This window comes from Stegodyphus dumicola, chromosome 7 (assembly GCF_044657685.1).
Source record: "Stegodyphus dumicola isolate Sdum_Otavi_A_Nest chromosome 7, ASM4465768v1".
NCBI classification, from domain to species: Eukaryota; Metazoa; Arthropoda; class Arachnida; order Araneae; family Eresidae; genus Stegodyphus; species Stegodyphus dumicola.
Genome location: NC_140774.1, coordinates 89624272 through 89645407, shown reverse-complemented (window position 1 = coordinate 89645407; position 21136 = coordinate 89624272). Strand labels below are relative to the sequence as shown.

The 21136-nt window shown below is 33.1% G+C and overlaps 1 protein-coding gene across 2 annotated transcripts in view; it reads right to left on the bottom strand.

Moving 5' to 3' along the window:
- Nucleotides 1–20761, bottom strand: part of LOC118192470 (inositol monophosphatase 3) — a 47567-nt gene extending 26806 nt beyond the window's left edge. Inside the window, exon 1 of one of the 2 annotated variants that reach the window (XM_085820572.1) lies at nt 20337–20761. In XM_085820572.1, coding sequence (XP_085676698.1) covers nt 20337–20663 — 327 coding nt within the window. In that variant the 5' untranslated portion in view covers nt 20664–20761. The remainder of the gene's footprint in view (nt 1–20336) is intronic. The other variant, XM_085820571.1, reaches the window with a different exon arrangement.
- Nucleotides 20762–21136: the final 375 nt, after the last annotated feature.

Sequence of the window (21136 nt, the reverse complement as noted above, 5' to 3'; positions counted from 1 at the left end):
CACTCAACGCAAAATTTATTTTAAAGTCAATTTTCTGCATCTGCAGTTTGATAATATTCATTTCTCTAGAATCATCAGAGATTGTAAAGATTACTTCCCTTCAGTTGACACAATACCAATGGTTGCATTTAAATATCAAAGGACCTTAAGCAACTTGCTCACTAACCACCATGAAATAGATGAAACAGCAGAATGACATTGTAAGACACCAATTTACAGCAATTACATAGATTCTCATCACCAGCACATAAATACTGGCAACCTGAATATCATACAAAACCATCAACTAAAAACACTAATGAGTTATGGTACAAAATTTAGACCAGTCCAGAAACATGACTACAAATTACTGTTACAAGACTTTTGAAAACAACATCAACGAATTTATAGTTAAAGCAAGCTATCAACTGAATTTACCTATAGATACCTTCTTAAAATGGAAAGCTAAAATTCGTCAATGCACATCCACCGAAATCAGTCACCTCAAGTTTAAAAGTACACTGAATTGGTCGCAATTTACATCAGATATTAATAAATTAAAACAGCTTTTTACTATTACAAAAATAGATAAAGCAAATAATAACTTTAGCATTATATGAAAACAATTCTACGCAGAAATTATTCATAAAGAACTTCTCAAAGCAACTACTTATCAATTGGCCAACCTTACAGAAACATCTATAATAAACAGGATTAAAACTTTTCATAAGAAACTCAATATTACTTTCAATGCAAACTACAACAGATTTACTAATCTTTATGCGATTCCCAAATTCCATAAAACACCATTAAAATTCAGATTTATAGCTAATGGAACTAATAATTACAAGAAAAATGCAGTCTATTATTTTTCAATTCAACTTAATAAAATCTGTAAATTTATTTTCAATGATTGTAACACTAATCATAACTATTGCTGGATCATTCATAATAACACTCCAGTCATTAATACCATTCAAACCATTAACATCCAAAACATTAACTGCTATGACTTTGAAAATTTATATACCTCACTTCCTCTAGAAGAAATCTATACCAGTCTACTTGATCTACCTAAACTCTTCCCTGATATGCTCAATATCATGACTCTTGACAAATGGAAAACCTACCTAAAATGCACACTTTTTCATAACTACATCAAGTTTCAAAATCAACTTTTTAAACAAGTCAGAGGATTGCCAATGGGCTTACATTCCAGCATCTCGATCTGTAATATCTTTTTATTTGTCAAAGAATTTAAATTCCAAAAAAATCTACAACCACAAGAGTTAAATTACTACAAACACACCTACAGATATATTGATGACCTTATTACAATTAATAATTTTGGTAAAATTGAACACTCTGAGATTTATCCGAATTGTCTTACACTTAATAAAACTAATAATTCACAAAATAGCATAGACTTTCTAGATCTTCAAATCATTAACTACAAAAAAATTTTACTTTTTGACAAAACAAGAAACTTCAATTTCAATACTAACAAATTAATAAATTGGAACTCCAACATATCCAAAAAAGTAATTAACAATACTATAATTAATCAAATACAACAAATTAAAATTATATGCACAGATACAATAGATTTACAACGCAAAATTTTGCTCCTTATTAAAATTCTCAAAAATAATCTAATACCCATTTAATTTATCAACCATTGCCTTAAAAGAGCAGGCGTTAAATACTCACTCTAAATCATTTAACTGATAGGGATATGATAATTTGTTCCTAAACCTGAGAAGGCAGTATAAGTTGGATGACTGTCAGTTGAAGGATTTGTATATACAGTCAAAAGTCGTTAATTCGGACACCCATAATCCGGAATGATCTATAATCCGGACCTCAAAGCTAAAAACTTTCTGCGCATGCGCCGCAGACCTTGACTACTGCGCATATATGCGTGTGCGCAAGTGCAGAATACGTTTTCGCCTGCGCGTTTAATGTATAACGGATGGTGTAAGCTAAAATCAGGGTTGCCACTCAAACAGGAGAATGAAATTCCCTGACTTTTCCAGGTTTTCCAGGTGTGTTTTAAGAAAATTCCAGTCTATTCGCGTAATGTACTTTGGCTACACTAAGAGGTAAATTAATTATGGTATTACTTGTATTGTGTAGGAAATTCACTTAATTATTCAATAAATCCCAGAGGACATTTATTCTTAATTATTCTTGGTATACTTTGTTTGATAATTTTGTTTACTTTTCCACTTAAGAAACTTAATAAAATTTAAGATATATAAATTGGATAACAAATGTATGTTTTATTTAATTATTTCTCATGATCATCACCAGTTCAACACGAGGCTAATCCGGTCCTTATAAATCACAATGCAATGCTAAATAGTTAGGTTAGATTTTAGGTCAATTTAATTTGTGTGAGGTATGTTCTTAAAAAGCACCTTAACACTTGAAAACACAAATATAATTATAATAGTTGTTCTTTTCTCCATTGAAGATTGAGATGAGAATCTTCCCAATCTGGAATAAAATAAGGCTTTTTTTGCAGACATTCTGCAGCTAAACGAAAGAAAGAAATCTATTTTAATAAATTGAGGTATTTTATATTTATTTCGCAGCATACATAAGGAAAAAATATGTGCATTAAATTTCGTGATGGTATGTCATCATACTGCTGGAATTAATTTCAAGATTATGCCAGAGAAAATTTCCTGAAATTTGGAAATATTATTTACTAATAATAAATAAATTTAGAGGGAAGAAGCATCATTAAATTATACGAATAACATAAAAATAAAGATAATTACTTAAAAATTGAATTAAAATAATCAACGATATTTTAGCAAATATAGTTATATTACATGTTTAGCCTAGATGACAGATTACTATTTTTTTATTTTACTGCAAAATGGCAAGGTATTTATTAAAAAGAAAAAAAAAAAGTTTAAAAAGATTTTGCGGTAAAATTCTAGTATACGGTAAGGCTTTGGCACGATTTTGAAAAGTGTCGCCAAGACCAAAATGACCCGTTTACTGCGCATCATCATGTCGCCAAATCCCATTGTACCATACATGGAGATTATTCTAACCAAAGAACGTCTATGCAAAGAATCTCTAATTCTTTGGTCTATGTAAAGAAGAAAAGGTTCCATACAAGTAAAATGCTATTACGCCGCTAGAATGCGGAGGGAAAATATGCCAAGGGATTTGGCGACGGAACCTGGCGGCCAGAATTTCCCTCTCCGCGATGTGTACCGGAAATTGAGAAACGTGTTAAGAAGAAACGTTCTTTGACAAAAAGAAAGCTACGAAAATCCGTTTTTAAATTATTGCGAAAAATCCAAGAAGAAAGGTTATATCAAAGGACGTTTCTTCTTAGATTTTTCGCAATAATTTTAAAAACGGATTTTCGTAGTTTTTTCCCCCCTGATAATTACTAACCCATGAATTAATTTACTTGCGCCAAAAAATATTTTCTTTTCCTTTAGAGTTTAACCACTTGCGCTAAGACTAAACGGTTGCGGTGCCGTGCGCTACAATATAGCAGGTAAAGTGTCTCATTTACGCCGCTCCGCATCTGCGAGTGCAATCCAGAGCTGTAACTCGAGAAATAAACAATCTCGTTGTTAGGCGACGTGTGCACCATGTTATTTTCATTTTTGCGATAAATGCTTATCGACGTGGTGTTCACGTCGCTCGCAGTTTGAGACAAAAACATCTCGACGTGCGTGGCACGTCTTTTTAGCGCAAGTGGTTAAAGAAATTTTAAAGGATATTCATTTAATGAACTCTTGATAACGTGACTTTCGAACTTTGACACCGGTTTCGAGCTTTGGCGACAGATATATCACGCATGCACAGCTGTTTCCTGCTATGATGGAACCGAGCCACGTCTGTTGCAGAGAGGTTTTCCTTCTTTATAATACATATTTCTTTTAATTCTAACCTTCATGGTACCCTATACTAGGATTAAACCCATTTTGTTTTATACGAGAACAGGTACTTTCTTTAGTTCATGCACTGCACATGCGATTCTCGAGGTTACTGGAAACCAAAGTTGCGGGAAACTTGCTTTGCCTTTCTAAAAAGACAATCAAACTCACGTGATACGCAATTCGCCAAAAAAGTTATCTCTTCCGACGTCGGCGCAAAAATCGCTTTTTTTGGCGGGATCATTGTATGAACTTCCCTGACTTTTCCAGATTTTGCCAAAAATACTTAAATTCCCTGACTTTTCCCTGAATTTTTTGGTCAATTTTCGAATTCCCGGACTTTTCCCGGTTTTCCAGGTAGCGTGGCAACCCTGTAAAATTATCTAATTATCTATTTCAGTTAATGTTAATGATTGCATTGTTCCTTAATCTTCGAATTGGATCCCGCTTATTATTTTTTGCAGACTGTAAGAGCAATTTTATAAAAGTAAACTTGAACTTTCGATTATGTCAAATAGAATTTCCAATGCTGGAACTTCCAAAGGATCTACAAAATGAAAGTATGTTTCGATGTCCAACAAACAAAAAGTGGAATTGACGCAAAAAGTGGATAAAGACATGAAGAATGTGGCAGAGAGGTTAGTGAAAACGAAAAAATTTCGTTTGACAAGTTAGTCGGTATTCTCGGCACAGCAATTAACGGGACTTGAACAGCAGAACTTTGTAACTGAACAAGAAATTATGTCTGTTTATAGAATTAAAGAGAAAGTATTATCACATAAAACGAAGCAACTTAAACAACTTACATTGAAAGAAATGTTTAATAAAGTAAACAAATAAATATTAAGCTTTTTTTTTTTTTTTTTTTTTTGTAAATTTTGATACCCTTTAGATCATAATTGTTCTTTATTTCATAAATTACGGTTTCATATTTTTAATTTTAGAATTTCTGCTTGCCATCTTACGAGATTTAAACTGATGATCTATAATCCGGAATCGCCGAAGTCCCGACGAGTCCGGATTAACGACTTTTGACTGTAGTGTAATTACTCAATTGTAAATATTGTAAAAAGCTAATTGTCTTCAGACTTATACTGTTACTAAAAAAAATGGGCCTATTTCATGACTTTAGTCTGTCTAATAGCTCTCGGACAATGAAAATTCCTTTTTTCCTTTCTTAAATTCTTAATCATTGCGACACGACAATTAGCCAGAAATTAATTAATTTCCATTCACTAGTATTTTCAAAAAAATCTTAACAGACAGTCTCACTCAAATAAGAACTCCACATAATACATCCCTCAAGAATTCCGAGTCCCACCCACTACCATAAATTACTTCACCCAAGTCTTACCGACTGATATTATTCAAAGCCCCCACTGCCGCTAAGAATTTTCAGACACCCTACACTTATGAGGCAGACACGAAGAGAACACTTTGCTAACTCCCCCACTAGAAAGAATGTAAGTTACTTAATACCTTTTCTGGCCTTTATATCTTCATGTACATTCACTGTTCTTATTATATATTATTCTTTATATTATTTTTATATTGTCTTTGATTTGTTTTTACAAAGTTTGCATTATTTATCTTATTTTGCAATCTTCTATGTTTATTTCAACTTTACTTTGAATTCGATTTCATAATGACAATTTCCAATGTTCAATTTTACAAATAATATAGAACTCAAATGCATAAACATGAAGGTGTCAGGGACGGTTACTCGGGTTAATTAGGATTTCTCTACAGAAATTGCTTTTTACTCCAAATTGAATTGACTAAAATGCTTCATAAGAATAAGTTCTTTGAGTATCAGCATTGGTTCATAATCCTTCTATTCGCGGAAATATTTGGCCGGACTAGAATTGCCGGTTTGGCTTTAACTTATAACTCAAGTAAAGACGAAACACCTTCGTATTTACGTATTTTTATCAATTATTGTTCACTGAACAGGAGTTGGTTTGTTCCCCTTGAAAAGTTGACTAATTTCCGATCAATGACAATGATTACATGTTTTTAATTTTTCCTTTTACAATTGAAATTTTATTCTTCATGATGATTTAACTCCAGTCCCCGTTGAAACATTATTAACATTTTGCTTTCAAATTACTTCAAAAAATCTTTCAAAATATAACTTACCAGTATGGATTCACTCTTTTAAAATAATTCTACTTTAATTAAACTTAGGAGATAATATAATCAATTAATCAATATTGTTTAGGAAATAAATTATTATATATATATATATATATATACCAAATTCAATTTATATTGAGGAGCTAATTTTTTAAAAACTACTTGTGCGCTTTTTACAAAACTTGGTAGTTTGGTGTAATTTGAGTCGTAGAATGGAAATATGGAAAAAAATTGGCATGTTATTTCAGGGAAAGTCCGATTTTGTGTCAAAATACCTGTACTAGAACAATGCTATATATAAATCTAATATATAGCCTAAGTCGCGCTTTCGAGGCATGAAAAACGCAAGTTGAATTTCATCAATCTGCCCAGTAGAACAAGAGATATAGAACTGTCCCTTTTTTTTTTTTTTTTGTGTGTGTGTGTGTGTGTGTGTGTACATCAGATTTCACTACAGCACATACGACAACACTGTCATTTCACTAACACACTTTTCAAAACTAACACCAAGCTCCACAATGTACGTTGTGGAATATTCCATTCTACCGAAGAAGTGTTTTCATTTTCACCATCTCATTGATCAATGGGATTAGTGTTTTTGTCTACAGGACGCTTATTCTACGCTACGAGAGTCGACAGCAAGTTGTGGGCCGCCAGATGTCGCTGCTAGTAAAAAACAGGTCTGCCCGACATCCCATATTCTCTGAGTACGGAAGTTGTCAAAAGCGCGTGAAAAAGTGTTGCCGCGTCGTCAATCAGGGTTGTGCAGTTGACGTACTAAGTAGACAATGGCTTTGTATGTGTTTTCGCTGCTGATTTTTTCATATTTAAACGAAGAATACGGTCGTAGATCTCTGAATCGGTGGCGAATTTATAGAAAATATATTGATGCTTTTGCTCTGCCAAAAGCTGTTTTCATTGCATATTTCAGATTGCCAAAATTTATAGTTATTTTAATTTACGATGAACTGAGAGAGTATTTGGAGCCACATTCAGAAAACAAGAACGCAATTTCTACTGAAAGAAAAGTTATACTATTCCAGAAATTATAGATATAAATTGTAATTGTATGCTTTAAAAATGTAGAAGATAATAAGTTTACCAAGCACATAAACTTTCTTTATTTAACACAAATATAGACATCCGATAAGCTTCTACTCTTTATGTACAGCAAGAATTACGTTTACTTTAAAATCTAACAGTTGAATACCTTACGAATAATACTGCGAACACAAAAAGGAATGTCGTTCATTATTACGCGAAATTCACACTACTGTAAAATAAAATTTTAAAAAAAATTATAAAACTATAAAATAGCTTTATAATATCTTTTTCAGTAGCTGTACTACTACTAGTGTGATACTTTCAAAAATAAGTTTTAGCTCAGAGGGGCTATTAATTTTGTTTTGCCATTTTGTGGCGTTTCACTTTTCAAATCGTTGCCACCAAGTATTCTCTCACTCTATTATATTTAAAGAAATTAAATAATGAGGAATCTGCAGAATGTATGAATGTTCCTCGCACTGTGATAAAACAACACTACCTAGAGCCATTAAATTCTGAATAGCGTAATCCTCCATCCTAATATAGGCATCTGGAGGCCCAAATTTGGAACTGAGAATTTGTTTTACAGTCAAAAGTCGTTAATTCGGACACCCATAATCCGGAATGATCTATAATCCGGACCTCAAAGCTACAACTTTTCTGCGCATGCGTCGCGTTGACGCATGCGCGTAAGACCTTTACCGCTGCGAATTTGCGCGTGCGCAAAATACGTTTACGAATGCGCGTTTAATGTATAACGGACAGGATAAGCTAAGCTAAAATTATCTAATTATCTATTTCAGTTAATGTTGCAGATTGCGTTGTTCCTTAATCTTCGAATTGGATCCGGCTTATTATTTTTTGCAGACTGTTAGAGCAATTTTATAAAAGTAAGCTTGAACTTTGGATTATGTCAAATAGAATTTTCGATATATATTTACTAATATGTAAAGGATATACAAAGCGAAAGTATCTTTCGGAGTCCATTACACAAAAAGTGGAATTGCTGCAAAAAATGGATAAAGGCATATATTTTGTTTATCTAAACTTTAACGCTTGTTTATCTAAACTTTAACGTTTGTTTATCTAAACTTTGTTTATCTTTAACACAGCGTGCAATGAATTCACTATCCTTATCTTTAAGGGCAGATGTTTTTATTTTATTTGGCTTATAATTGCTTACTCTATGTAGTATTTCATCTCGATGTACTCCATCTTTGATATGATTTAAATCAAATGCCTCGTCATTATAATTTGCTTCCGATAGCGAAGAAAGTGACAGAGGTTATTGAAAACGAAAAAATTTCGATTGACAAATTAGTCGGTATTCTCGACACAGCAATTATAGGACGTGAACAGCGGAACTTTGTAACTGAACAAGAAATTATGTCTGTTTATTTATAGAATTAAAGAGAATGTATTATCACATAAAAAACGAATCAACTTAAACAACTTACATTGAAAGAAATGTTTAATAAAGTAAACAAATAAATATTAAGCTTTTTTTTTTTTTTTTTGTAAATTTTGATACCCTTTAGATCATAATTGTTCTTTATTTCGTAAATTACGGTTTTATATTTTTAATTTTATAATTTCTGCATGCCATTTTACCAGATTTAAACTGATGATCTATAATCCGGAAAAATCGATAATCCGGAATCGCCGAAGTCCCGACGAGTCCAGATTAATGACTTTTGACTGTATTATCTATTGCATATTTTGTAAAGCACTTATGAGTTTTTCATTAAGAAACCGAACGATTTCAAAGCGAGCAGTGGCAACATTGTGCAGAAAAAAACATTTTTATCACTAGCGCGGGAGATTATGTATCGGAAATTCTAAAGATATGCTTTTTTTAAATTATATGATATTGCTGTTGAATTGAATTTTATGGTTTAAGTGCGAAAAACATGATATTTAATAAATAAAGATAACACGCAAAACGTTAAATAATGGCCCTTTGGAAGTAATATAAAATCTGAAGGCTTTCAGATTTTTTTATTTATTTATTTATTTATTATTATTATTATTGTGTGTGTGTTGTTTCTGTGTAATTTTATTACGTTTTAAAACTGGTTTCTAAGTGAGGACTTTCTAAGGGAAACTGACTCGTATACAAGTTACACATGTGAAAAGCCACGAAAATGCCGGCTAGCTCGTTCCCAGTGTTCAAACCTCGGACCAAACTACCTGCGTTCAGCGACTCTACCGCTCGGCAGCTGGTGGGCTTGTTAGTAGAATTATACTGCATTATTATTGTATTATGCTATAAAGTAACAATGCTATAAGACTGAGGGTTTTATCATGGAATAGTACTTTTTAACCTATTATAGTATTAAAAAACTCATTGTTTCTTTGCAAATTTAACAAAAAAAAAAATAAATAAATAAATAATAATAAATAAAAAAAATACTGTTCATAGCATTCTCATTTTTATATTGTAAAAGAGATATTCATTATTATTAGTTTTTTATTTTAAATAGAAAACTAATAATAATCAATATTATTTCCAGCAATCAATATTATTCCAGCGTAATGTGTCGAAACGCTGGTTTGACAAGGACTTCAACTGCAAGAGACCTACACTGATTATTTTTACTTTAGTACTTACACTGTGAAAATATTACTATCTTTTAATTATTTTCACAAAATAAAATCTTTTGAGAAGGAAGAATATTTAAACTGAGCAGTTCTTATATATATAAAAAATTCAAGTAACAGCAATGTAATATTAAAAAAAAAAGGTATTAGTAATTGTGTGACAAAAATTGCAAAACGAATTAATCACACATACAGGATAGATTAGTTTAATTTTGGTTATCTATTTTATATTGAAAAAATATTTTCTTTCATGTTAATTATAGAATAAATTATTTAAAATAAAGCATTTTGATGCGTGTGATAGTTGAATGCAGCAGCAATCGGCCATACTGTAATAGCGAATGAATTTTATTTCTTTCCTGAAAGAAATAATTTTCATAGTAAAAGAAAAATAAAAAAAGGGAAGAAATATTAAGAAAGAAATATTTTCTTTCTAATTTATTATGTAAAGAAATATTTTTCCAATAGTAACTGTAAAATAAATTGCGGGAAAACAGCATGGGGAAAAAAAAAAACTTAGTTTGCTGTTAGATTGTAATGCAAATTAATCATATTATAAATTTAAATGATTAAAATTGTTTATTTCTAAAAGGATTTGAAGTAAGCTTAATTCGTTTACTTTTATCTATTTACCATTGCTTTCGTGGTATCCCATATCACACTTTATTTCTTAGCTCTAAATTCCTGCGTTAAGTTTCCCCTTAAAAAACGGAATTTTCCTTCACATAACACAGTAGCATATTCCACTGCGTGTTGGTCATAATACTGTTTTGTGCAATTTTTTTCGAACTACAAATGCAGCGTGTGAGTTAGTGAAATAATAGGAGAATATTCCTAGAACTTCAGCCAGCGCGCGCTATAAATTTCGTCACTCGTCTGTACTGCGATTGGTCTAAAGCTCCTTGAAGCCTTGTCCCTTTTCAGTAAAGTTAAATGGACCCACCCGCCCACCAACTGAGGACCACAGAATGGCTTTCTCCGATAAGTTGTTGATGGCTTTCCATACCGGTTTCTTTGAGTCAATATTGTTCGCTTAAGTTGTAGGCAGATCCAGTGATCATAGAATAGGCGTCCAGGTTGTGCTAAAACAGTTCTGTAAGTGTTGTGATGATACAGATTTTCAGAATGCAGTGATAGATTTTATTCCATCTAGCACACTCCAGGTTGGTGTTTCTGTCTCCTTTTCAGCAGCACAAATTGCAGCTCTCACAAGTTATTTATGATAAGAGCAATAAGGCTTCCAAAGGCAGATGATGTTTGCTATATTTGGAAGCGGGGAAGAAAACTATTATTTGGCTACGTTGAAAAACTTTGAAAGTTTGTGTAAAATGAAAAAAATTAATGATGCAATGGACTAAAAAACAGTTTGTAATTTATGTTAAATGATAAAACTTCCCATAAGATCATTTACTGAGTGGCCATAATTAAATTGACGGTGCTCACAGTGTTCTGTAGTGCGATCTATTTGCGAGAATGATGCCACATTTTGTAGAAGATTAAACAAGACGAGGGACGAAGGATTCCGCGAAAAAACAAATTAGTTCCAGAAGTCACCGCTAGGGGAATATTTGGCGCTGTGTAATAGAAAACAGAGTGTTAACAAATGCAAATCAATATGGAAATTAAATTTTATTTTGCATTCAAATGAGGTTCAATGTGGCTGCCGTTGTTGTGGACCACATATTGCATTCTGTGCACAGTATGCACAACAGCAGAAAGTAACATGTCTGCAGGAATCTCATGTACAGTCCGTGATGTTATCCTTCAACATAGCCAGGTCCTGGACCCCTCCTTGATAGACCTTGCACTTAAGGTAACCCCATAGCTAAAAGTTGCATGGGGTAAGATCAGGCGACCGAGGTGGCCATGCAGTTGGAAAGTAGCGGCTAATGACTCTTTCTGTTGTGAATTTCTGTCGTAGCATCTGTTCCACCCGTACAGCAACATGTGGAGGGGCTCCATCTTGCATGAAAATGATTTTCCCCAGGCATTGTCTTTGCTGAAGTGTCGGAATGACAAAGCTGTTCAACATGTGGCGATATTTCTCTCCGGTAACAGAGCAGGTTTCCGGTCCTGTAGGGGTAATGTTCTCACAGAAGAATGGACCTACGATAAATTCTGCTGTGAACCCACACCAAACAGTTATCTTTGGTGAATGTAAAGGAATTGCTGTGACTGCATGTGGCGGTTTGTCATCCCAAATTCGGCAGTTCTGGGTATTCACAGTTCCATTCAGGTAAAAGTGGGCCTCGTCTCCCCATAAGATTTTCCATGGCCAAGCATCATCCACCTCCATTTTGGCAAGAAAGGTGAGAGCAAAAGTCAATCGCTTATCATGGTCGGGGTACAGTAACTCCTGTACATGGCTGATCTTGTACGGATAGAAGTTGATAATCTTTCGTAAGATTTTCCATACCGTACTGTAAGGCATATCCATATTCCGAGCTACTCCACGAGCGCTTGAGGTGACAGCAATATTGTCTGGTCCTCTGTCGACAATCGCCGTGGCAACTGCTTCGATTGTATCCTGTGGTACAGGTATTCGTCCTCTGCCTGACTGAACCTTCAGAAAACCTCAAACGTTACAAATCATTGCTTTCAGCCCATTAACTGACACAGGAACATTACCTTTACACATTTTTTTTTTGTGCGTTCTAAAAGCACGAAGAGCGGCTGATGCGTTGCACTGGTTGAGGTAAAAGAATTTTACCAGTAACGCACGCTAGACTAAAGAAGGAGACATTGCACATAAACTTTCAATCCGATTGATTCGAAACGTAACACATTGCCTTTTAAAACCCAAGCAGCTGACACTGTGTGAATGGATGTAACGTGAAATTTGAATAAAGAACTTCTTCTTCTGCTCAGCGTACGCGATATTGCAGATCACGAGACTTTATCGGTGTTTATGTAGATTTTACGCTTTTTCAAAAGTGTTGCCATATTGCACTTGAACTAAATCAGAAAACGTGCATAATAAAAGGTAATTTTAGTCTGTATAAATTTGCATTTGTTAACACTCTATTTTCTATTACACAGCACCAAATATTCCCCTAGTGGTGACTTTTGGAACTAATTTGTTTTTTCGCAGAATCCTTCGTCCCCCGTCTTGTTTAATCTTCCTACAAAATGTGGAGTCATTCTCGCAAACAGATCGCACTACAGAACACTTTGAGCACTGTCAGTTTAATTATGGCCACCCGGTACTTCGTAGAAAGAAAAACTGTGGTTATATCCGATTGGCTTATGAAAGATAAAGGTTTTCTAAGTAGCAACAAAACAAGTATAGAGGGTTTTTGTGCATTTTTAGAACGATTTCGAGGCTATTTACTTAATGTTTAAAATGTAAAAAAAAATATTTTTAAACATTTGATTTGATAGCCTCTTTTTTAAATAATAAGTCTGCATTGTTATTTCCATGATGGAAGATCTTTTCATAAAATTGGCAGGAATACTGATTTCTATTCCTCCTCCTCTACTTTTTAAAGTACATGAATCGTAGTGGGTTTGCACTTAGAAAGAGATCTTTTTAACAGACCAAAGACACAGTAGCTCATAGGTGAAACATCAAGGGATTTTGTAAAAATATACTGAAAATTAATATATGAAGTACTTGTATCTGTCTTCACTTTTAAAGGAATGCATTGGTACTTTTTGAAATATGACTTGTTGCTCTGTCTTGATGAAGTTTCACTTGTTGAAAGTAATGGAGGTAAAGAAATGGAATTCCTTCTGTAAATATTGGACGTAAATTTTTTTCTGATAGCACACCGTGTTGTTCTTAACTCTTTATAGGGTTTGGCCTTCTTAGGTAGCATAAAATTAGACCAGAACCCTAAAAGACAATTTGTTAGTACTACAGAGGCATGGAAAAGGTGTAAAGGGACTTTATTTAACTGAAATGAAGTTTAACAGTCGGCACCAACTCGTGCTTGTAAAAACCAACAATTATGGCGTAACTTAAAGTAATCGGGTGAATTCAAACTAATGTAATTTATGTATAGCCTATAACAGTTTCACAATATAACTACTGCGCAAGCTAGCTCTGACCGAAGTCGGCATAAACAAGCCTCATGGCAAGAATAACTCAACGCTGCAGAATACTAATAGCTAGAGAATCAAAGTTAGCAACGTGGCTTTCAAACAAGCAGAACACGCTCTGATTTTAACCTGCAAAAATCTTCCTGTAAATGCTTCCTTCTGTCTACCTAATTTGAATATCATGCGAGCTAGGAATTTACATTCTGGCAAGAAAACAGACACAAGACCGATTAAAAAAAAAAAAAAAAAAAAAAAAAAAAGCTGAAATGTTTCAGATTTTAAATTACGTTCAAAGGAGCGTTTTTTAACGTTTCGTGTGTTACCTTTATTTATTAAATATTATGTTCTTCGCGCTTAAACCATTAAATTTTGTTCAATAGCAATGTTGCAAAATAATTTTAAAATGAGCCTATCTTTAGAATTTCCTATACACACAGTTTGACCCGCTGAAGATAAAAAGGTCCCCCCCCCCCCCCGTAGACTGTTGCCATTGCTCGCTTTTACATCGTTGAGTTTGTTACTAAAAAATTCGTTAAGTTTTGCAAAATATGAAATCGATAATAAAACAAATTCGAAATTTTAAATTTTGGATTTCAGATGCTCATATTCGCAGGATTATGTCATTCAAAATTGGATGGCTCTAGATATCATTGTTTTATCACAATGCGAGAAACGGTTAATCTTTGGAATATGGTAACAGGTAGTTCAATGCAACCGCAATATCACAAAATATTTAAAAGAGCATATCTTTAGATTTTCCTACACACACTGGAGATAAAAATGTTTTTTCCCCCGTACAGCATTATATATTCCCCTCCCCCCTGCATTATATATGAATGCAAAACAACTAGAGTAAAGATCTCATCTCAAGATCTTTTCAGTAGTGCTGATTCTGAAAATGATGTTAAACTATAACACAAAGACTTCAAATACAGTACAAAGTCCGCAATCCGGACGTCCACTATCCGGAATGATCTATAATCCGAACCTCAAAGCCACAAATTTTTTTTATATGCTTTACGCATGAGCGTAATGTGTTTACGCATGCGCACTTAATGTATAATGGACGGTATAAGCTAGGTTAAAATTATCTTTACTGATTCTAAGGCATTTCAGTTAATGATGCAGATTGCACTGTTCCTTAATCTTCTAATTGGATGCAGCTTATAATTTTTTCAGACTGTTAGAGCAATTTTATAAAATCTAAGCTTAAACTTTCGATTATGTCAAAATGAGTTTCCAATTCTGGAGCAGCCAAAGGATCTACAAAGCGAAAACATGTTTCGATGTTTATCAAACAAAAAGTGCTGCAAAAAATGGATAAAGGCATATCCGTCTCAAAATTATGCAAAGAGTATGACATTGGAAAGTCAACTCTATATGACATAAGCAAAAAGAAAAAGGAACTTTTTGTCGATTCTGACACCGCACTTGCAATGAATAACAGAAAAAGGGTTCGTTATGCTAAAAGTGACGATCATGACAAAGTGATGGTTGAATGGGTCAGACAGCGTCGCAGTGAGAGCACACCATTGACGGGTCTTATGCTAATGGCTCAAGCCAAAATATTTCATGAAGAAATGAACTTAAACACTGAGTGCACATATTCGACAGGTTGGTTAAGCAAATTTAAAAATCACCATGGTACAATTAAAACTTTCAGATGAAAAAGCTTCAGCTGATACTGAAGCTGCTGAACAATTTACAGATGAATTCATTAACTCATTACTAGTGAAGAATTATCTCCAGAACAAATTTACAACACTGATGAAACGTCTTTTCTGGCAATATGTACCAAGAAATACCTTGGCAACCTCTACAGAAAAGGCGCCAACTAGAGTCAAAGATTCCAAAGCGAGACTAACAATTTTAGCGTGCGCAAATGCTGGAGGAACCCACAAGTGCAAACTTTTTGGAATCGGTAAACATGCACGACCTCGATCATTTAAAGGAGTAACGATTTTCTCCATCATATATTGCGCAAATAAAAGAACATGGATGACACAAGCGTTGATGAATGATTGGTTTGAAAATCATTTTATACCCGAGGGTCGACGACATTTGAATTCAGTTGGTTTACCTGATGACTCAAAAATAGTCCCGACTGTTGACAACTGTGCGGCGCATACTTCACTTAAAGTTTTAGTGAAAGATAATGTATCCGTATTATTCTTCCCTCCAAATTGTATGTCTATCATTCAGCCTATGGATATGGGAATAGTGCACGTGCTAAAATGCAAATATAAAAGTAGCATTTTAAAAATCATTAAATTTTAAAAATATAAAGTAGCATTTTAAAAATTTAAGTTAAATTTCTTGAACAATGGCAAGACTATTCAAGACTTTTGAAATTTTTTAGCATAAAATCTGCTGTGTGGAGCATCGCAAGATTGTGGGAGGATGTGTCTCCAGATACGTTAAAAAATGCTTGGCATAATTTATAGCCATCTACCATATTTCATGTTGAAGATCATGAAGAAGATAGCCGTGAATTTTAAGGTTTTTGGACATTGCAAACTAAAGATGAAATTTTTAAGTTATTGAATTTTGTAAAGAAATATGGAGAAGCAGTAATAAATGAAGATGACATAACAGAAGTTTTCATTGCAATGACAATGCCCCAATCATCAATCAATTAAAAGGTTCCGAAATCTGTAGTATGGTTCTAAATCCAGAAAATACCGCTTCCGATAGTGAAGAAAGTGACCGAGAGGTTACTGAAAACGAAAAAACTTCGATTGACAAGTTAGTCGGTATTCTCAACACAGCAATTACAGGACTTGAACAGTGGAACTTTGTAACTAAACAAGAAATTATGTCTGTTTATAGAATTAAAGAGAAAAAACAAAGAAACTTAAACAACTTACATTGAAAGAAATGTTTAATAAATTAAACAAATAAATATTAAGCTTTTTTTTTGTAAATTTTGATATTCTTTAGACATAATTGCTCTTTATTTCATAAATTACGGTTTCATGTTTTTAATTTTAGAATTTCTGCATGCCATCTAACCAGAGTTAAATTGATGATCTATAATCCGGAAAAAACTCTAATACAGAATAGCGAAGTCCCGACGAGTCCGGATTATGGACTTTGTACTGTACTTCTTAAGAACTACAAAGTTCACAACAGAATTAAGAATAGGTTTATATGAAATGCTTAGTTTGAATTATGAAATGTGAATTTCCTACAAAAATAAAAGCTATATTTCATGATGAGATCACTAGCATCTTTGATAGCAAGCCGATTTTCCAGGAAAGACTGTTAGAAAAAAATAACCTTTACATGCATTTTGGATTTTTGAAGTTGAAAAAATATTCGGTACTTTTACGTTTCGCCGGCGCAAATCTCGCCAAGTAGATTTTATTGGCGACAACATACATTATACACACAAAAAATATTAAAAAAATGTTAGTCCTAAGAATTCTTTTTTGAAGGCATAAACATTTTAATATTGCTTAAAATTTTATAAAAAGCCAATAAATTTATAAAAAGACATTAATTTAAGAATTTACTATGCTTTCATGGTTCAACATCCTGTTTTGCCATTTCATATCACGTGATCCCAAGCGATCTCATCTCATGTATACTACTCTACAAAAATATAATGCTCTCAGTAATTATCTACATTAATTTCAAGTTAAATCTTAATTTGGAACACAAGTTTAAATGCAAGAAATACTTGCATAAAATTCGTACGAATAGCTTACTCAGAAATTATGTAAAACTGCAGTGCTTTACTTCGCTAATGCATTCTCATTAGAATTGATGAATTTAACCCTTGACTTTACCTTTTCTATATTTTCGGCTTCGGGTAAGCACTGTGATTGCATCCTAATTGATTTAATTGCCGAAAATGGCCTTAGACATAAAACTGAACTATCTGAATGAGGCGTAAAAGGTTACCAGCGAGAATATTCCGTTTGGCATCAGTTGTACCATTATAGGCGACTTTGTCGCTTGCGCCGGCAAAACGGAAAAGTACCAAATATTCTGCAGATTAAATTTAGATCTTAATTTACTGTCTGAAATTGCAATACTACTCAAAATGTGTTAATTTTTAGTCAGAATATTTGCAGTATTAGTTGGAATGCACCTCATACTGCTGAAAATGCGGTTGATCTTTACATTATGGTAACTTGGTGATTTTTTGGCGAAAATTTGGCGACCAACTCTCCTACAGCAACCCTCTATTTTTTTTCCCCGCCGCCATTTTGTCTTCACGAAGAAAAGACATGTTTCTTTTCTTTTTATCTACTGAACACTTCTTCCAACAATCTAGTAGCCGAATTACACTTATGCTAGAAATTTTATCAAACAAAACTGCTTAATCATGACAAATATTCACTGCAAAATTGGGAAAAAGTGCACAATACACTCCTTACGCGTTTTTCAAAATAACACATACACATAAACCATGTACACGGCGACTTATTTTTACTTAAAAAAAATCCCAGAATTGCACAAAAATGGCATTGCGCACACTCTTCACTATATCCATGTACACTGCTTTTTTCTCATAAATTAGAAAAATTTCACGAAAATACGTGACAATTTTCTCAATCTTTAAACCCGGTAAAAAGAACATATATGAAATTACCTGATCGCGAAAAAGTATTTACCCTTTACAAATATAAACATTTCCACATATAAAATAAATAAAATATCCAAAACCTTTTACCTCTAAATCATCTATTACATTATACACGTCACCAACGAATTCATACCGCAAGCATTACAAATACTTAATATCAAATATTTAAATTATTTCCATGCACGTTTATTTCAACTTAAACGTATACCAAATTCCTACAAACATAAAATTCACAAAATAACTATCATTTCATTAAAATATAATTAAATTCAAAAACACTACTTAAAATATAAATGAGCACATACATTAAATTAATAAAAATTACCTTACAATCCTAATTACTTTAAACTAAATCATTGCTAATAACAATTTTCCCAATAATACAAAATTCCTTTCCACCTTACATTTAGAACAATGCATAAAAATAATATCCTCAAATAATTAAAAATACTAACTTACCTAATCTTCTTCAGAATCTTGATTACGTGTCCGATAAACTTTTCTTGAGTTACGGCCATGGGATCCAAAAATTCACGAACACTGTTTCACACAACACAGAATAAACCAAATACAAAATTTCTAGATTTGTTCCCGATTTCCCCCCTTTTCCGATTCAAGAACCGTAATTCGTCCATTAATATCACATGACATATCCCATGATCTCTCATTTCCCTCACACAAAATAATGCGTAATCGGAACTGAGTACTGCTCACATTATTACCAAAGTCCCAGGTAGTAACCTTTATCGCCTCCAAAATGTCGCCAAACTACCAGTTACCGTATTGTAAAGATCAACCGAAAATGCTTATTGCACATTGTAAGAAATTAACTGCTCATGCAAAACTGAGTCTAATTTTATAATCTCTAAAGTTATACTCGGTTTTGTTCTCAGTCTTTACATTCAGGGAATTTGCTACAGCCTTGATTATTAGTTTGTTTAGAATTAAAAAATAAGTTACAAATGTATACAACTAGTTGATGTTTCCAGATATTCTGATAACTCTATTTTGAATGAAGGAAAACTTATCCTTAAAGAGATAATGTATTAAGGCTTTAGGAACAATAACTCATAAGACTTATCTTTTTCTAAAAAAGGTAAAAGTTTACAATTGGGTGCCCCTTGTTTTTTTGGGGATTCTTTTACACCAAGATCAGTGCCAGGAAGGCACAATTTCATGATGGCCGTTACACAAAGCCAAAAAAAGAAGTCAAAGAATTGCACAAACTCTGTGTCCATGTACACATCAAAACATCCTAGAACTGCACAAACTAAGCATTACACACTGCGTTAAATTTGTCCATGTACACATCAATATATTTTTATTTAAATAAAATCAGGAAGCTAAAACAAAGTTAAAACTATCATGGTAACCAGAAGTGAGGTTTTCATCGCTAAATTTTTTTTTTTAAATTGTCGCTAATCGAAGGGGCACCCAATTCTATACAAGAGCCAAAAAACAGAACAGAAAAGTACCCAAATTTCATATGAATTCACGTATTTGCTACTTTCGAAATTATTGAGAGATTATAAAACAAAAATACACCGGACTTAAAGATCTACCCTATTTTAATATGAATTTATTAAGCTCCAAACTTGCTTTTCCTATTCGATATGAACACATTATTGGATTTTATCACAGTTTCAATGTCTGCGCACAAATATTCCGAAAAAAATATAGGGAGAGTGATGAATCATCCACTGCTTGGCGCGTTTTTAAGAATTGCACGTACTCGGTATCCATGTGCACATCGACCGATTTTCACTTAAAAAAAAATCCCATAATTGCACAAAAATCGCACTGCGCACTCTCTTGACTTTATCCATGTACACATCGACCTATTTTTACTTAAAAAGTCAATGAAAATTGACAAAAATCCAATTCTTCTTACTCTTGTAAAAAGCGCCAAACAAATAAGTGGGCGATTCTGCACTTTACCTAAAAATATTACTGAGACAAATTACGTTAAAAAGAAATTCAAATTTGGACACGAAAGCTTTGACACATATACTTCACCTTCATGTAATCACCTTAAGGTTTGGAAAAGATTTTTTAAGACTATATAACATAGTCCTATGAGAAAGCAAGTCTCCGTACGTCAATGGATCATTAGCGCCTTCCTTAGTCTTTCCTTTGCTAGTCTGCTTTAAATTTGAGCTTTGCCGAACTTCACGGACTTTCGAACCTCCTATTTCAGCAGCACTCACACTAACAGCAAGTAAATGTTTCAGACTAACAAGAGCCGCTTCAGATCTTTCATCGCTAAATTTTGATGCATACATGTATACAAGAAATATAACTAAGAAGCAAAGAACTAAGATCCCAAAAGAGTTTATTCTTATAAATGGCAAATTCATTTTAAAAGTGACTGAGTATTTGTTTATTTACAAGAAATTCAATATTACGACTTATATCTGCGCTTTAGACGGTACACATAAACGCTGAATAAATAATCAAGTACTTAAAAGTTGAGGTGTTTTGCGTGTGAGGTGTCTAAAATCATGAGAATCAATTTTAATTTCTGAGCAGATTATTTATGCTTTTTTATGTAATTTCTGCAAAGAATTTTTCTTACAATTCGATCATATTTAAGCAAAAACTTCAAATATGCCGCAGTTTAACATTTTAAATTCTAAAATTATTTCAAGTTTAAATTCAGAAACCTATTTATTTAAACACCTCTTTTTTGTGTTTAATTCACTTTAGTGAATTATATCATGTATAATACGTAAAAGATCAGAAATCTAAGTAATTTTGTTCGGCTTCGTTCGTTCCGGCAACGTCAGAGGTCACGTGATGTAAGAGCTGCTAATGTCAACAAACAAGCTTG